Genomic DNA, 20,245 nt, shown 5'->3' on the forward strand with positions numbered 1-20,245 from the left:
AGCATCAAGGACAACATTAACCCCACATGTAGCATCAAGGACAACATTAACCCCACATGCAGCATCAAGGACAACATTAACCCCACATGCAGCATCAAGGACAACATTAACCCCACATGTAGCATCAAGGACAACATTAACCCCACATGTAGCATCAAGGACAACATTAACCCCACATGCAGCATCAAGGACAACATTAACCCCACATGTAGCATCAAGGACAACATTAACCCTACAAGCAGCATCAAGGACAACATTAACCCCACATGTAGCATCAAGGACAACATTAACATCACATGCAGCATCAAGGACAACATTAACCCCACATGCAGCATCAAGGACAACATTAACCCCACATGCAGCATCAAGGACAACATTAACCCCACATGCAGCATCAAGGACAACATTAACATCACATGCAGCATTAAGGACAACATTAACCCCACATGCAGCATCAAGGACAACATTAACCCCACATGTAGCATCAAGGACAACATTAACCCCACATGCAGCATCAAGGACAACATTAACCCCACATGTAGCATCAAGGACAACATTAACCCCACATGTAGCACCAAGGACAACATTAACCCCACATGTAGCACCAAGGACAACATTAACCCCACATGTAGCATCAAGGACAACATTAACCCCACATGCAGCATCAAGGACAACATTAACCCCACATGTAGCATCAAGGACAACATTAACCCCACATGTAGCATCAAGGACAACATTAACCCCACATGTAGCATCAAGGACAACATTAACCCCACATGTAGCATCAAGGACAACATTAACCCCACATGTAGCATCAAGGACAACATTAACCCCACATGTAGCATCAAGGACAACATTAACCCCACATGTAACACCAAGGACAACATTAACATCACATGCAGCATCAAGGACAACATTAACCCCACATGTAGCACCAATGACAACATTAACCCCACATGCAGCATCAAGGACAACATTAACCCCACATGCAGCATCAAGGATAACATTAACCCCACATGCAGCATCAAGGACAACATTAACATTACATGTAGCACCAAGGACAACATTAACATTACATGCAGCATCAAGGACAACATTAACATTACATGCAGCATCAAGGACAACATTAACATTACATGCAGCATCAAGGACAACATTAACCCCACATGCAGCATCAAGGACAACATTAACCCCACATGTAGCATCAAGGACAACATTAACCCCACATGTAGCATCAAGGACAACATTAACCCCACATGTAGCATCAAGGACAACATTAACCCCACATGTAGCATCAAGGACAACATTAACCCCACATGTAACACCAAAGACAACATTAACATCACATGCAGCATCAAGGACAACATTAACCCCACATGTAGCACCAAGGACAACATTAACCCCACATGTAGCATCAAGGACAACATTAACCCCACATGTAACACCAAGGACAACATTAACATCACATGCAGCATCAAGGACAACATTAACCCCACATGTAGCATCAAGGACAACATTAACCCCACATGCAGCATCAAGGATAACATTAACCCCACATGCAGCATCAAGGACAACATTAACCCCACGTGCAGCATAGAGGACAACATTAACATTACATGTAGCACCAAGGACAACATTAACCCCACATGTAGCATCAAGGACAACATTAACCCCACATGCAGCATCAAGGACAACATTAACGTCACATGCAGCATCAAGGATAACATTAACCCCACATGCAGCATCAAGGATAACATTAACCCCACATGCAGCATCAAGGACAACATTAACATTACATGTAGCACCAAGGACAACATTAACCCCACATGTAGCACCAAGGACAAGATTAACATCACATGCAGCATCAAGGACAACATTAACCCCACATGCAGCATCAAGGACAACATTAACATCACATGCAGCATCAAGGATAACATTAACATCACATGCAGCATCAAGGACAACATTAACCCCACATGTAGCACCAAGGACAACATTAACCCCACATGCAGCATCAAGGATAACATTAACATCACATGCAGCATCAAGGACAACATTAACCCCACATGTAGCATCAAGGACAACATTAACATCACATGTAGCACCAAGGACAACATTAACCCCACATGTAGCATCGAGGACAACATTAACCCCACATGCAGCATCAAGGACAACATTAACCCCACATGCAGCATCAAGGACAACATTAACATCACATGCAGCATCAAGGACAACATTAACCCCACATGTAGCATCAAGGACAACATTAACCCCACATGTAGCATCAAGGACAACATTAACCCCACATGTAGCATCAAGGACAACATTAACCCCACATGCAGCATCAAGGACAACATTAACATTACATGCAGCATCAAGGACAACATTAACATTACATGCAGCATCAAGGACAACATTAACCCCACATGTAGCATCAAGGACAACATTAACCCCACATGTAGCATCAAGGACAACATTAACCCCACATGTAGCATCAAGGACAACATTAACCCCACATGCAGCATCAAGGACAACATTAACCCCACATGCAGCATCAAGGACAACATTAACCCCACATGTAGCACCAAGGACAACATTAACCCCACATGCAGCATCAAGGACAACATTAACCCCACATGTAGCACCAAGGACAACATTAACCCCACATGCAGCATCAAGGACAACATTAACCCCACATGTAGCATCAAGGACAACATTAACCCCACATGTAGCATCAAGGACAACATTAACATCACATGTAGCATCAAGGACAACATTAACCTCACGTGCAGCATCAAGGACAACATTACTGGTAAACAGGAAAGTTAAAGACTGTTAATTTGTGCCTCGTCATAATGACGTGACGAGTGAGAGTTCTATTAACACGCTTCTCCCAGAGTTGATAGCAGCTCAAAAATGTAGCTTAGAAAAGCTAATGCTAACCACTTCATGATTACACGCACACACACACACACACACACACACACACACACACACACACACACACACACACACACACACACACACACACACACACACACACACACACACACACACACACACTGCAACCACTTTAAACAATCACTTTAAACAAAATGTCACTTTAAATAATGGAAAAGTCACTGGAATGAGGTATTGTATAGTATAGTTTTAGATAATTACATTAAGTATAATAATGACAGAGTTAAAATTGTATATTGTATAGTAGTCGACATAGGAAACAGTTTCTCAGGAACTTAGCATGTCTATTTTTATCATGCACATCTTATGTCTTACCTGTTTTTTTTCCCTCCTATGTCTATTTTATTATTGTATTATTGCACAATCGATGCGGGCATGACCACCCGCATTTCACTGTATGCCCTGGTATGTATGTGACAAATAAACTTCTTCATTCTTGATTCTGATAGTATACTGCACCAGGCTAATGCATGCATGTGTGTGTGTGTGTGTGCGTGTGTGTGTGTGTGTGTGTGTGTGTGTGTGTGTGTGTGTGTGTGTGTGTGTGTGTGTGTGTGTGTGTGTGTGCGTGTGTACTGTATGTGCCCTTCAAATGCTGAGTCATTCTGACCATGCTGGAAATCCATTAGAAGTAGTCTGTAGAAGTAGGTGCTGATAATCTTAACACGAGGTAGAATAATGTTTTTCGTAAAGCTATTAACAGCAGGAAAAAATAAGAATGAATATGTGCGGAATAGATACGTGTTTTAACCAGTTACAACCAGAATTCTTCACAAATGTCCCAAGACTACACCCGAGCTAGGATATCATCTAGGTACAAATCTATAAATAGATTGTGATTCTCAACCTCAGCGTGACAGCGCAGCCTAGACGCACGCTAGCAGACACCAGGGGTCTGCACTCTGAGCAGAGACTTAAGATGCGACATAACTGTTATCTACTGGTGTTCACCGACAGCCTGGATGAATTCTGCAGAACGAGAGAAGTCGTTGCGTGATCAATATGTATATTGATTGATTCCACCCAGGGATGCTATAGTTAGAACATTTCCGTGACAAAGTACATTCCCCCCTCAGTGAATAGATGCTACATGACGACGACACAGTGTGACGACAACCACTATCAAACAGACCCACCACTCTCAAACAGGCCCACCACTATCAAACAGACCCCCCACTATCAAACAGACCCGCCACTATCAAACAGACCCACCACTATCAAACAGACCCGTCACTATCAAACAGGTCAACCACTATCAAACAGACCCACCACTATCAAACAGGCCCATCACTATCAAACAGGCCCATCACTATCAAACAGACCCATCACTATCAAACAGACCCACCACTATCAAACAGACCCACCACTATCAAACAGACCCACCACTCTCAAACAGACCCACCACTATCAAACAGACCCCCCACTATCAAACAGGCCCACCACTATCAAACAGACCCACCACTCTCAAACAGACCCACCACTATCAAACAGACCCACCACTATCAAACAGACCCACCATTATCAAACAGGCCCACCACTATCAAACAGACCCACCACTCTCAAACAGACCCACCACTATCAGACAGACCCACCACTATCAAACAGACCCACCATTATCAAACAGACCCACCACTATCAAACAGACCCGTCACTATCGAACAGACCCACCACTATCAAACAGACCCACCACTATCAAACAGACCCACCACTATCAAACAGACCCACCACTATCAAACAGACCCACCACTATCAAACAGACCCACCACTATCAAACAGACCCGTCACTATCAAACAGACCCACCACTATCAAACAGACCCACCACTATCAAACAGACCCACCACTATCAAACAGACCCACCACTATCAAACAGACCCACCACTATCAAACAGACCCACCACTATCAAACAGACCCACCACTATCAAACAGACCCACCACTATCAAACAGACCCCCCCCCACTATCAAACAGACCCATCACTATCAAACAGACCCACTGCAACAAATACATTCCCCAAACTGATACAGTAACACACTCTGGCATGGTTTCCCATTGTAGCCATGCAATGTAAAGGCTTTTACATTCATGTACATGGAAGAGTGTCATGGAACCCAAAACCAAAGAGCACATATCAAGTACAAAATAATCTATATTGAGTGAATGAATATGGTTACAGAATAATATCACGTATCTATGGATACTGTATAGAGACCAAATATACACCTGTCCCAAATAAAGGCAGGGTGAGTTCAATGACTATCAATGATTATGAGTTCAATGGCTATTGATTGATGGTTTACAGTATATTGTTCCTCTCTGCAAAATGAGGACAGCTGCTGCTGTTTTTCTTTTGATCATAATAACTGAACTGAGCAACATTAACTGTTTGTGTTTTATCATAATAACGTTGTTTTATCATAATAACTGAACTGAGCAAGGGACTAACAAGGGACTAAACACGTTTCGCAATTATGCCACATCAATGTGGAACGCCCTACCCACAGCTGTAAAGGAATGTGAATCACTACCCACTTTCAAAACCACTCTCAAAGAACACCTACGGGAGACTGCAATTCGAAACTGGCCCCTGTAAATGTCCTAACCCAACCCCCTCCAATGTACAGTAAATGACCTAGTATGGTTCTGTCAATATTCCAATGTACAGTTTTGCTTGTACAGTTGTACAGTGTTCCCCACCCACCCCTCCTACCCAACTTCCCCCAATGTACAGTTTTTACGTCAAATGTATATACTCTCTTGTCTGGACTCTTTTTGTATCACAAACTACTGTATTTGCAAATCTGGTATGTCATAAATGTATAGATGTAGCAGTACTGCCTATCTGTATGTCATGTATGTCATAATGTTACGATGAATTGAAAATGGGGGACCCTGATGTAAACAAGACGAAAGTCTTTCTCTGGTCTGCATCCCCTTAACAATTGTGTGTATTGAGCCGTACTGTATTGCACCCATTCTGCAATCTGTTAATAAAGTTTTCAATCAATCAATCGAAGCAACATTAACTGTTTGCGTTTTATCATAATAACGTTGTTTTATCATAATAACTGAACTGAGCAGCATTAACTGTTTTTCATACACTTTTTTGGTGAAGTGCCCCTTTGTTAGGGTATCAATAAGGTCACTTTAAAATATTAAGTTATTCTGTAGCTGCCTAACGTGGTTGCCTTTATCTGTCGTTTCCTTGATATGGACATGTAGCAACCAAACCACATGAGGGCGCTACATATGATTTACCTTCTCCAATATGACTGATCGTGGACACTCCATACAATATGATTATTCTTACATCGTCAATATTCACAACGTAAAGCATTGTTGGCAATAATACTGGCGAATGGAGTTGGGTTCAGGTAGAGAGACAGGTGTTGAATGGAGTTGGGTTCAGAGAGAGAGAGAGACAGGTGTTGAATGGAGTTGGGTTCAGGTAGAGAGAGACTGGTGTTGAATGGAGTTGGGTTCAGGTAGAGAGAGACTGGTGTTGAATGGAGTTGGGTTCAGGTAGAGAGAGACTGGTGTTGAATGGAGTTGGGTTCAGGTAGAGAGAGACTGGTGTTGAATGGAGTTGGGTTCAGGTAGAGAGAGACTGGTGTTGAATGGAGTTGGGTTCAGGTAGAGAGAGACTGGTGTTGAATGGAGTTGGGTTCAGAGAGAGAGAGAGAGAGACTGGTGTTGAATGGAGTTGGGTTCAGAGAGAGAGAGAGAGAGAGAGAGAGAGAGAGAGAGAGAGAGAGAGACTGGACTCTTTTATCCACCCATATTTGCTCTCTCCCTCATGCTTCCCAAAAAATGAAGCATAGTGGGTGAAAGCCAACATAAATTTGCATGCACAATTTCATGTTCTTTAGAGAAATAGAAAAGATGGCATGATGCACGAGCTGATTCTAACAATATATCATAGCAAATCCGGTGTAAGATCATGATTCCGATGTTGATACAGTATGTGATTGATTGATTGATTGATTGATTGATTGAAAGCCTTGTTCTTCACAGTCTAATAGAAAGTGAAAGTGTTCCTGTGGGCTTGAAAAAGCTTGCTTTCGAACACGACCACTTGGTATACGTGGCATAATTGTGCGGTTACTAGACTACATTAGAAGAATAACCAAACCTTAAGATATTTGCCTAAAATGATCTCTATTTCTACATTTGCCTGGCTCGTTAATATCTGTAACAGACGCATGTCTAGGCACAGTGAGGGAGACGGTTCACGGGCTCTCCTGCTCACGCACGCACCAGGCACACACACACACGCACGCGTTTTGGATGACAAACTAATTTTGGTCAATGCAGGCAAAATGCACAGAATATTATCTTGAAACCCACTATCTAGCAGCGCCGGGGTTGGGGTGTTGGTCCTGGGGGGTCCGGGGGTCCTGGGGTGGGGGAGGAAATTACTTTTGTGATTGATTGATTGATTTGATTGACAACTTTATTAACAGATTGCAGAATGGGTACAGTATACAGTACAGCTCAATACATACAATTGTCAAGGGGATGCAGACCAGAGAAAGACTTTCGTCTTGTTTACATCTGTTTACAGTTTACAACTGTACAAGCAAAACTGTACATTGGAATGATGTCTTTTGTGGTGTCTGTAGTACAAGTTGGTTTTTATGTTCTGTATTTATTATTTGTATTATTATTATTATTATTATTATTATTATTATTATTATTATTATTATTATTATTATTATTATTATTATTATTATTATTATTATTATTATGGTACTGTGTGGTCTTGTTATTATTACTACTGTATTGTGTTGCCTTGTTTTATGTTCAAAATGGAAAAATATATATATATTTGATAATAAAAAATAAAAAAATGATCTTGAAAATGAAACAAAAGAAAGAAACGTTTTATTTATTTAGATTTTAGAGCCTCTAAAAACGTTTTTCGTTTGGTCTTGATTACCGGCTGCATTAATTGCATGCAGGTAATCAAGGGCATTGGTGTAACACCTGCGGGCTCAGAGGCTTAATTGACCACACCTGTGTCTGGTCTCGTTCAACCAGTGAGTGACACAATGTGACGTCTAACAGTGGAATTCAATGCATCTTATCATCAGGGAGGAAAAGTTGGATATGGTTGCCCCTGCCTGACTAGAGGGGGGCCGAACCCACACCTGCCAAACGTGGTTACTTTTGGACCTGGGCTTTTAGCAGAGACAAATAATAATCCTTTCAAATGTAATGATTATAAAATATATGCAAATAATGTTAAAAACAAAGTTACCCCTGGACTGTGTGCAAAGGTCTTTTCAATACAGGGGAGCAAATGTGATTTGAGAGACGTTTGTAAATTTACTGTTCAAAAAGCTAAGAAAGGGATTAAAAGGAGATATATTTATATTGTTGGGGAACAATGCCGATATACATTTAAGAATGAGTCATTCACTTAAAAAAAAGAAAAGAAAAGGCTATTTATGAGGGTTACAAATGTGAATAATTGTATTATGCTATTATTTTTCTATTTTGGAGGCTTAATTTGATAGGAATATAGGACAGACATATATAAGCATTATGCTTAAGCCTGTACCTTTTCAGTCACAGCTAGAATCAAAGACCGTGGACAGTCTGGGACGATTGTGCATATTGTGTGTGTGAGGGTTGAATAAAACGACTACTACAAATACAAATACAATTAAAATAGGGTACCGGGAGCTTTGCTGCTTCGACCCCTAATAGTCTTTGAAAGAGAGAGAGGGATCAACTGTATCAAATGCTTTTGACTCTTTGATGGTTACATAATTGGTACCCATCTATGACAAGTCAAAATGGCTGCTGCACGGTTTTCCCTCCAAAACCTAGTGTTGGGGAGTTTCCGTTCAGTTCAGTTCAGTTATTTTTTATTTCTGGGTTTTGGACACATAACAACGGTCATTCCATAAATCGCCAAAGTTTTACCAGCTGCTATTGCAGCATTGTCCAATTGTCCGAAAAGGGCTGAAGGGAGAAGCACTAGGCTTGTCGGTCCCTACCCCTGAAGACTTTTTTTTTTTATTTTTTATTTACATTTACATACATAGTACATACATATAGTACACATTACAGTACACACATATAGTACACAATACAGTACACATTAGGGTATAGTATACCTGCAGTATATAATATAATAGTGTATACAACACATATATAATGTGATATGAGATATATAGTATAATTATGATATGATATATACAATACAATAACAATATAATATAGTACCATAATATAATAGTATATAGTGTAAATATAGTTTAATATAATATACAAATAAATTATAATATGATTATATAATGTAATATGATATAACGTACAATACGGTACCATATGTATTTTTTTGTTAATTATCTTCTTCCCTTCTGTACCTATCGAAAATAGATTTTTTTTAGTCTGGATTTGAATTGATTTATGTTTTCACAATATTTTAGTTCATCCTCTCTAGCCCATTCCACAGGGTGGCTCCGTAAGAGGAGATACACATTATTTTCAGGTTTGTTTTCATCACAGGTTTTTTTAAAGTAATTAAGGGTGCTATAGATAACATTCAGCCACTAGATGTCGCACTAGACCACCAGCATGTCATGTAACCAATCAGGTGCATTCCATGTGGGGAAATGGGAAGTAGTGAGGGGATACATGCCTGCAACATGTAAAAAACAACATTAATTTTGGACCCGCCAAAATCTTTAAATGATAAATTCATTAATCAATTATGTTTTTTATTCCACTTTTATTCCACACCTTTCTAAAAGCTCTGGGAAATGACTTTTACTCTACATTAAAATGTTATCTATACTATAGCACCTACGTTCTTGGTAATTCATTACAAACTACAAGGCTAGCTCCGTAGTTGGAGTCGAACTGGTTAAACTAGAGGTGGTGGCCGAGAGGGGGATGAGGAAAAAGCTGGATGCTATACTGGAAAACCTCTCCCACCTCCTCTATGAGGAACTAGCCAAGATGAGGAGCACGTTCAGCCACAGACTTATCCCCCCCCATGACACCACAAACCACCTCGGACAGTCCTTTGTGCCAGTAGCCATCAGGCTCCACAACCGTAGGGCACAGACTGCTGCCAATTGCTAGAGAGCTAACAGCGGGTGAACTTGAGAACTGTTAGGACTATCTTTCTGACTCCATGTATACTATCATTATCACTATTATTACTGACTGATTGAATCCTGCCAGTCACTACTGTTATCACTATTATCAATATTATCACTTTGTTCTATGTTCCATTATTATTATTATCATCATCATCATCATCATCATCATCATCATCATCATCATCATCATCATCATCATCATCATCATCATCATCATCATCATTATTATTATTATTATTATTATTATTATTATTATTATTATTATTATTATTATTATTATTATTATTACCTGATAATATTCTACCTGTAACCCCCCCCCTCCTTGCTGCTATGGCACATGACATTTGTCCCCCAACGGGGACTAATAAAGGAACACTTTACTTGATTAATTTCCCTAGAAATTGAGCATTTTCCTGATTCCACCTCAACAAGTGCTATCTGTCCTCTCCTGAAAACACACCCTTGGGTCTAAACAAGGTTCCCCCCCCCCCCCCCCCCCCCCCCCCCCCCCGCCCCGCCCTAGTCCATAAATCAAACACACCCGCACTCCAGTGTCAGTTCAGTATCCGGGTCAGTTGTTGCTCTGTGTAACGACCGTATAGGAGGTTCCTGATTCTGATTGTGATCATTTTCTGCAGTGTAGTTTGGATGCAGTCAAATGACTTTTTCATAGTTGTTTTAGTTTGACACAAACACCTTTGAAAGTAGCTAAAATTCTGTTGAACTATACTGTTCATTGTATGTGAAGTAACTAGTAGTTTGGTAAACAACAGTTTTAGAGTAGTTTCAGTAACTAGTAGTTTGGCAAACAACAGTTTTAGAGTAGTTTCATTGTGAAGTAACTAGTAGTTTGGCAAACAACAGTTTTAGAGTAGTTTCATTGTGAAGTAACTAGTAGTTTGGTAAACATCAGTTTTAGAGTAGTTTCATTGTGAAGTAACTAGTAGTTTGGTAAACATCAGTTTTAGAGTAGTTTCATTGTGAAGTAACTAGTAGTTTGGTAAACAACAGTTTTAGAGTAGTTTCATTGTGAAGTAACTAGTAGTTTGGTAAACAACAGTTTTAGAGTAGTTTCATTGTGAAGTAACTAGTAGTTTGTAGTAAACAACAGTTTTAGAGTAGTTTCATTGAGAAGTAACTAGTAGTTTGGTAAACAACAGTTTTAGAGTAGTTTCGTTGAGAAGTAACTAGTAGTTTGGTAAACATCAGTTTTAGAGTAGTTTCATTGAGAAGTAACTAGTAGTTTGGTAAACAACAGTTTTAGAGTAGTTTCATTGAGAAGTAACTAGTAGTTTGGTAAACAACAGTTTTAGAGTAGTTTCATTGAGAAGTAACGATAGGTTATGACTATAACCAAGTTCTGTTAGTTAGGGGCGATGCTTGGCATCACTACTGCACTATCTCGCGTACGTGCACGCGTACTGAATAAACCACAAATGTACCTCTAATACCAGTATTAGTCTGACCACACCCCTCATCAGCTTACCTTCATAAGCAGGTGTGTGGTCACCTGCTCTCCTCCTTCCCAAGCTTTCACCACAAGGTGAGGACAAGGGCTGCAGCGGTCGTCTGATGCCAAGCATCGCCCCTAACTAACAGAACTTGGTTATAGTCATAACCTATCGTTCTGTATCGTTAGTGGCTTAGCTTGGCATCACTACTGCACAAGGGAGGCCAAGCGGAGCCACTTGGCTGACAAATACACCCCGCTGACAGCCCCCCAAAACCATCAGAACAGGGAGGGCCGAGCCCCCCCGACCCCCCCTAATGGAGGGTATCCCCCCTATTAGAGGCTTCACGGGAAGGCGACGGACCCGACCGTGCGAAGAGGCACTCAAGCAACTTAACGCACAGGGTGAGCAGACCGTGGCTTGACCCCACGACTACACACACGCACAACCCGCATGCCACCCGGGAACGAACGGAGGAACAACCTCGTTACTGCCCCCAGAATCACGGGGCCAAGGGCAAACCCAACCCCGTGGCAAGGCCGTAGCAGCGGAGCGCGAAGGAAGACCCAGACCCACCAAAAGGACTGGACTCCCTGGAATGGGGGCCCGGAGAAGTCCATGATGCCAGCATCAAGACCCCACCAGGTGGGCACGTAGTGCCCCGCCCCCCACATCGCCAGCGTATTCGGACAAAGGCCCCTCAGTTACTGCACCTGGTATTCCCAGGCGGAACCAACCAGGCCAGAACCTGCCCAGCTTCCGAGATCGGACGAGATCGGGCGTGTTCAGGTCGGTATGGCCGTAAGCCGAGCGGGCCCCGTCCCCCCAATAGTACACCGCCTGGCACACTGACCCTGCAGAACAGGCAGTCAGCATGGCCGTAAGCACACAAAAAAGGTTAACCAACGGAAGCAGGCAGCGCACCGGGGAAAAACCAGGCAACAGGCTGTTAACCCTAGCCTGGAGACTGCGGACGAGACAGGCGCCAGAGGGGACAGCTGAACACAGCCGCCCCGGCGGAAGGAGCGTAAGCTGGCGGTGTTGCATGACCAAGCCTCCATTTAACAACCCCCACCCAGAGGGGTCGAGGCAGAGAAGGCTGACACGATTGGCAGACGTCATGAACGTGCAGGGGCACCCTCAAACGGTGAACCCGGGAGTTGACACTGCTCCAACACACCAGGGAATCAACCACCTCGGTGTTACCCAATGCGGTGGTTGTTCCTATAACCCCTCAAGAAAAAACTCCAAAACACACCTGCGGGTATACACCGGCTATACCGCAGTACAAGTGTTTCAGTTTCCAAAAAGGGTTAACCCAGGCCTACGGGTCGCAAACATCACTTCGGACCGGGCCTGGCGGTACGGGAAGCACAGGGTCACCAGAGGAGGTCAAAAAACCACCCCCACAGGCCCCTCTTCGCCATGCGTGAGAGAGGAGCGAAAAATAATGGAGAACCAGCCCCTAAGCACACCGTACCTGGTATTCCCCGGCGGTCTCCCAACCAAGTACTAACCAGGACCAACCTGTGTAGCGGCCGAGATCCGACGAGATCGAGCGCGTACAGAATGGCATGGCTGTAAGCCATGACGACAGTGCTGAGTAAAAACATACCCAACCAGGGTCTCCATAGCGCTTAACCCTGTGACACCCAGACCGACCTGGCATTTTCCCCCCTGAAAAAAGCCCAAGTCCCTCAGGGTACCAGAACAGCAGATCTGCATCCCCGGCGGACAACGGGTTCAACTGATCTGGACCAGCGTGACCAGAACCAGTCCCGTGCCCTAACCACGCCGACATGCCTACTCCAGGAGAAGGGCAGATATGCGTGTTGATCTTAACATGAAAAGAAGGCGCCACCCAGACGTTCGGACGAACTGCGCCTGGTGGCCCACCCCAAGGGCGTGAGACCCCACTACATATGTTCAGATCCATCCCGTCATCATCCCCCAGACATGAACGAGAATCCGTCGACAACCCACCCAGGTCATGGGATGTGGTCGCCGGAAGAGGAAAAAACCCCCATCCCAGTTGCTTTATAAAAACGCTGTTTCAACCACAAGCAACCAAGGCGTGCCAGTCAATCGCCTGTTTACAGCGAGCTAGCACTATACGTGCGTCGGGACACACCCCCATCAATGAACAGGCTATTTAGACCTGTCATTGAATCCCCAAGGCGCCCAGGGGAACGACAAGAGGGGTGTGACACTCCCTAACTCCAACACTTCTGGAATAGAAAGAAGGAAGCATCAACAGTATGTATCCCAGTCTACACAGCCGGGGTAAAAAATGTTCACATTTTTACATCCCACCACCCTCCCATAGGAAAGAGACGGGGATCCCCAGAGAGACTTCCCACGCGAGCTGTACAGATTGAAAAGAATATATTGCACCTTGAGCCATGTAAAAAACTGGTTTTAGGGCCTCCGGGGAAGAGGCACCGAACCCATACACACTCAATAAACGAATTGAATCGAATATACATACAATAGAAAAGGACCCTTCTAGAGGGTCCACTCACTTTGACAATCTGAGGAGGAAGGCTCTGTACTCTGATGGAGGCTTCCTCACATGGAAGAAGGAGTCCGAACTCACAGAAGGCCTGAACAGGCGCTTGGTGAGGAGGAGCCCTGACCACCCCCCCTGAAAACAGATCCATCACATGGACCTGAACAGCACACGGAAGTCCTACCAACAGAGACGCGCACGGTGACGTACTCTATGGCGGGGGAATTCCTGCGGTGCACACGCCCAATATACCAGGCCGTGGGACCAGGAACTCCCTCCCCCCCCCCCCCCCCCCCCCCGTAACGTGCCGAACCGCCACGTGACGGGAACCTTGAAGGACAGGGGGTGTACCCCTGACCGACAGAACAATGGGGAGAGGAAAGGTTACCAGTTCACCCCTTTACGACCCCACACCCATGATACGACGTAACGACAAAAAGAGAATATGACACAGTCATAGTCAGCCCTATGAAGCGTTTCACAGCTCCACACAGCGCATGAGCTAACCTGCTATCTGATTTTTACTAAGGAAAAACACAGAATAGAGAGGGCTCCAAGAACCCCGGTCCAACATACACATGTGCTTCTGTGGCCAGTACAACCCAGTTGTAGGTCACATGACACACACAACCCATCATCACCTACAAAAAATGGCAAAAACACTCAACAGAGGAACGCCGTTTTTTTCCACAATGAGAGAATACATCATTCTTGATTAGTATCGACCACAGGCCTTGCTAAGCACACATGACAGCAACCAAACCAATTTCCCTTTAGGAAATAAGTTTCTCCAGCAGATTTAGCACAACCTCAGCAATCAAGCTAAGAGTTACATCGTATCCCTACCACACAAAAGACACAATTAATGCACAACATGTCTGATAGGAGGTGATAAAGTCCCCAGGGAACCGGGGGGGAAAACACAATCCTCCTATTTTACCCTCAATACGGCCAGTTAAAACAGGAAAACCTGTTAATGTGTGAACTCACTGTTCATTGTCATTACAGTCTGAGAAAGAACATTCTTTTACTCACTTGTCACCAAGCATAGCTTCATAGGTTAGTTGCCTTAGTAGTGAGTACACGGTACACATAAACACCATGATGTTTCTCACACAACAACCAGATCAATACATCACGATCTGCACGGAGAAGCTAACTGCCAGTGACAAAAACAGCTCACACATAACCCGCAACGTATCCCAAATGCATTGCAACAACACACGTTTTGGGAAAAAACTCCGTTATTCACAATACATTTAGCAAAGTAAAACCAGAAGACGTGTTATGAGGTCTGGCCAACCCCGTACCTACCCGGAACGCAGATCAGCGAAGTGCAGTCACAAGACACCGTAGAACACAGCCGTCCTGTGTTGTTCGATCCGGGCAGCGTCGCCGCTCCAACCAGTCGCTACAGTCCTCTTTGTTGACGCAATCGCCGTCCAGGCTCAGGGCAGGGTCGACGAACATCCCCTGTCAAGGATGACGTCGTGGTCAAGAGTGTAAAACATGTTAAAATCAAAGCACGTTCAACAGAATAGCATCAAGCTAACGGCTGCTCCAACCGTTCGGGTGCTATTGCTTCCGCTCGCGAGACGCCGATCTAACGACGCACGCGATCAGAAGCGAGCTCCCGGCGGCGCGCGAGAAGCTAAGCTACCCCGCGCCAGGCCACTGACCGGCTAACCGTAAGCTATGAACATGTAAACAATGACATAACACTCACCCAGACAGGCCGCCGTTCTGAACTTCTCCTCACTTTTTAAGAGAAAAGAGAAAACAAGACGTCAACACCGCTTCACAACGGTGACATTACCACGTCCGGCGGAATCAGCACAGTACCAACTGGCCTGTATAGCTGACTTTGAACATGAATCTGCCGCTATCGCACATTACATGCACATATCCCCTCGTGAAGGAATACTCTCATTTGGATATGAAAGATGGGGCCTTAACACGGTGACAGAGAGAATCCACTCGTCCAGAACACACAGGGATCACCAGTGTCAATGGTCGCGGCCCACTATAGTTAAAACTATAATGGTCTTCAGACCAAGGTCTTCTGTCGCCTAGGTGGCTAAACAAAGGACCCTAGCCTGGGGCCGGTTTCCATAAACTTTGTCAAGTAGCCCCCATAGCACTAACAGACAAGTGGAGCCCGCCAGCAAACACTACTCACCCAACCTGGAACGCACCGCTTCTCACAACAGCGGCATGTCCGACAGTTCAGCTGTGGCCTGACAGGTTTCACCCCAACAAACACAGCAAGGAACTGCAGTTGAGAAGCATGCAGCGGCGTGCTCCCAATACGAAAACCGGTGGAGGGTTTTTAGAATGATCATCATCTTCCAGACACTCCAGTACGAAGACAATATCGCCGTATTTTCTCGAAAATAGTGAGAGAGAAAATAAAGATATGATGTCAACGTATCCTTGTTTCCCAAAGCTGTTCCTAATCCAATTTCTTCCATCATGGTGTCAAGTGTGGGGATCTACCGAGGCACCTCTTCCTTGTGGTGAAAGCGAGAAGGAGGAGAGCAGGTGACCACACACCTGCTTATGAAGGTAAGCTGATGAGGGGTGTGGTCAGACTAATACTGGTATTAGAGGTACATTTGTGGTTTATTCAGTACGCGTGCACGTACGCGAGATAGTGCAGTAGTGATGCCAAGCTAAGCCACTAACGATACAGAACTAGTAGTTTGGCAAACAACAGTTTTAGAGTAGTTTCATTGAGAAGTAACTAGTAGTTTGGTAAACAACAGTTTTAGAGTAGTTTCATTGTGAAGTAACTAGTAGTTTGGCAAACAACAGTTTTAGAGTAGTTTCATTGAGAAGTAACTAGTAGTTTGGTAAACAACAGTTTTAGAGTAGTTTCATTGTGACCCTCCTCGTTGGCACACGCCAACACAATCGATTATCCTCCACAGGAGAACGAGGAGGCTGATCTGTTTGCAGACTGGTCGGTGATCAAGGTCAAGGGTGAGAGGTCATTCGAGGTCAAGTCAATAATTTAAAGGAGTACTTTGGCATTTTGAATTTTAGTTGATTCATTTTCTTCCTGTGACACTCATCTCATTGGCTTTATTAGCACTCCTCATTGAAACCAACGCTTGCAGCTACAAAAACGCTTGCAGCTACAAAACGCTTGCAGCTAGCTGTGCCCCTTAGTTTCAATGAGGAATGCTAGCAAAGCTAAAATGCCATTTCTGAGAAACACGGAGGACGACGGGATGGGAAGCGCAGAGATTTTTTTTTTTTTTTTGAAGATTTTTTTTTTGGCGTTTTATCGCTTTATTGCTACTGGGCAGTCCAGTAGATAGAGACAGAGGAGAAATGGGAGACAGAGTGGGGGGAAGACATTCGGCAAATAACGACGGGTTCGGGAGTCGAACCCGGGTCGGCCGTGTCGCGGCTGAGCGCGCTATGTGGTTCACCACTGGGTGTGAAGAAGTGGCTAATCTATATTCCACAGGTGTGACGGTATTCTGTTAATTAATTAACCAGACGTATTGCAATTGCCTGCATTGCTTTTACTCTTTTCTTACTCTCTGCATTGATTCTATTCTATTTAGAATATTTTGAATACAATTCTATTCTATAGTCTATTTTATGCTCATTTTATGTCTGTCTATTTTATGACCATTTTGTGTCTATTTTACTGCTATGAATTTGGGCTGCAATTCTGGTATGATATTATTATTATCATCATCATCATCATCATCATCACTGAGACATTAGTGGCACATATCTATTGGGCACGTGCTGAACATCCATCTTTCAAACGAGGAAGAGGCTCTTCTTGCTGTCACGCGACTCACGTCTGAATCTAATGGAAATCCATGACATTATAGGTTCACCCGGGAACTCGTACAGTACGTCAGTCTGGTTATGTAATCGGATCGGGGAGTAAAAACAGTTGGATATGTGTCCTATGGGACCTGGGCTGGTATTAAACCCAACCACCTCCAATGTACAGTTTCTTCCCCCTCAAATGTACTCTCTGTTTAGACTCTCTTTAGTTTGTACTCAATCATACAACAGTACTGTATATTTGTAGATCTGGTATGTCATAAATGTCTAGATGTAACAGTACCGTCTACCTGTACGTCGTGTATGTCATATAATGTTATGATGAATTGAAAATGGGGGGACCCTGATGTAAACAAGACGAAAGTCTCTCTCTGGTCTGCATCCCCTTAACAATTGTGTGTATTGAGCCGTACTGTATATTGTACCCATTCTGCGATCTGTTAATAAATCATTTTCAATCAATCAATCAATCAATCAATCAATAGCAGTCGGTGCCAATTATGCGCTGGCTAAACCAACGCCCTGGTAGACGAGGCGCTGTCCATGGTGCTGCTGATAATCTGCAACGAACACCGGCGCTCGACTGGCCTCATGGCCTCCATACAAAGCTGCCTGTAGAGAGAGGAGGCAGCCAATGAATTAATGATGACGGGGTCACTCCTGACGTCACCCCTGTGACCGACACACGCACAGGGCCTAGGCTATACGATGACGAGGGACACGTTGTAGGCTATACTGTTGGAACTTAAAAGCGCACGCAGGTCGCGCAGGTGCGCCATCCCATCTGTTCGGCCTGTCGGTGTGTTTGGCGTCGGTCGGTTGGCGAGTATTAGAGACACAACTCAGGCAGCCAGACACACAGGAGGGAAGACATCAAGGTCAAGTTCCTCCTCCACCATAACTCTTTACGTGCTCGTTAACCCTTTCACTGCCGCACCACCAAACGCCGGTTAACCCCATTTCACTGCCACACGAGTACACAACCAAACGGTTAACCCTTTCACTGTCTGCGACAATGCACAGACGGTTAACCCTTTCACTGTGACAATGCACAGACGGTTAACCCTTTCACTGCCACACGACAAGCCGGTCAGCCCTTTCACTGCCACACGACAGCCGGTTAACCCTTTCACTGCCACATGCACGACAAGCCGGTTAGCCCTTTCACTGCCACACGACAAGCCGGTTAGCCCTTTCACTGCCACACGACAGCCGGTTAGCCCTTTCACTGCCACACGACAGCCGGTTAGCCCTTTCACTGCCACACGACAGCCGGTTAACCCTTTCACTGCCACACGACAGCCGGTCAACCCTTTCACTGCCACACGACAGCCGGTTAACCCTTTCACTGCCACACGACAGCCGGTTAACCCTTTCACTGCCACACGACAGCCGGTTAGCCCTTTCACTGCCACACTACCAGAAGGTCAGCCCTTTCACTGCAACACTACCAGCCGGTCAGCCCTTTCACTGCCACATTATACCAGAAGGTTAACCCTTTCACTGCCACACGACAGCCGGTTAGCCCTTTCACTGCCACACTATACCAGAAGGTTAACCCTTTCACTGCCACACGACAGCCGGTCAGCCCTTTCACTGCCACACTATACCAGAAGGTTAACCCTTTCACTGCCACACGACAGCCGGTTAGCCCTTTCACTGCCACACTATACCAGCAGGTTAACCCTTTCACTGCCACACGACAGCCGGTTAGCCCTTTCACTGCCACACTATACCAGAAGGTTAACCCTCTGTAGTGTGGCAGTGAAAGGGTTTAAAAAAAAAAAAAAAAAGTGCACAGTTAGTTCGCCAGGTAAAGACTATATACTTGTCAGGCATGAATATATGACTCTCTTACTTACCTCCGAGGAAACCGCCCGCACCACCAAATACATCGCCGACAGAATCGTTAACATGGTCGTTAACGTTAACACCGGGTGTCCGGTGACTGAGCCGTCCTCGCCTTGTTGTAGAACTCAACCGGAGGAGGCGACGGGAGAGGAGGAGGAGGACAGGACTGGAGCGAGATATATACTGCTAACTATCACCCGAGACTATAGAGTCACTCTCTCTCTCTCACTCTCTCTCTCTCTCTCTCTCTCTCACTCTGCAGTCTAGTCCGTTAATAAGCTTTAGGAGACCAAAATAGATAGAGGAGAGAGGCTGTGCTGTAATCTTTTCCCCCCCATGCACATGTATGATGATGATCACAAATCCGAATTAATTGCGGTGATCAAGGGCGAGGGAGAGGAGAAGGAGGTGGGGGGGGGGGGGGGGGGGGGGTGACATCACTAAAAAAAGGAGGGATGCGGTGAAATTCTTCGGGTTGCTTTTAGGGGTCGTGTGAGGACACGCACGCACGGAGAAGTGACCGTGGCGTGTAGCCGAGACGACA

The 20,245-nt window shown here is 44.6% G+C and overlaps 1 protein-coding gene across 1 annotated transcript in view; it reads right to left on the minus strand.

Moving 5' to 3' along the window:
* The window catches only part of LOC311231862 (malate dehydrogenase, cytoplasmic-like), a 51,256-nt gene extending 31,218 nt beyond the window's left edge, over positions 1-20,038 (minus strand). Inside the window, exon 1 of the mRNA XM_084318484.1 lies at positions 19,713-20,038. Within this exon, the coding sequence (XP_084174610.1) occupies positions 19,713-19,766 (54 nt within the window). The 5' untranslated portion in view covers positions 19,767-20,038. The remainder of the gene's footprint in view (positions 1-19,712) is intronic.
* Positions 20,039-20,245: the final 207 nt, after the last annotated feature.

This window comes from Notolepis coatsorum (genome assembly GCF_963971535.1).
Source record: "Notolepis coatsorum genome assembly, chromosome: 7".
NCBI lineage: Eukaryota > Metazoa > Chordata > Actinopteri > Aulopiformes > Paralepididae > Notolepis > Notolepis coatsorum.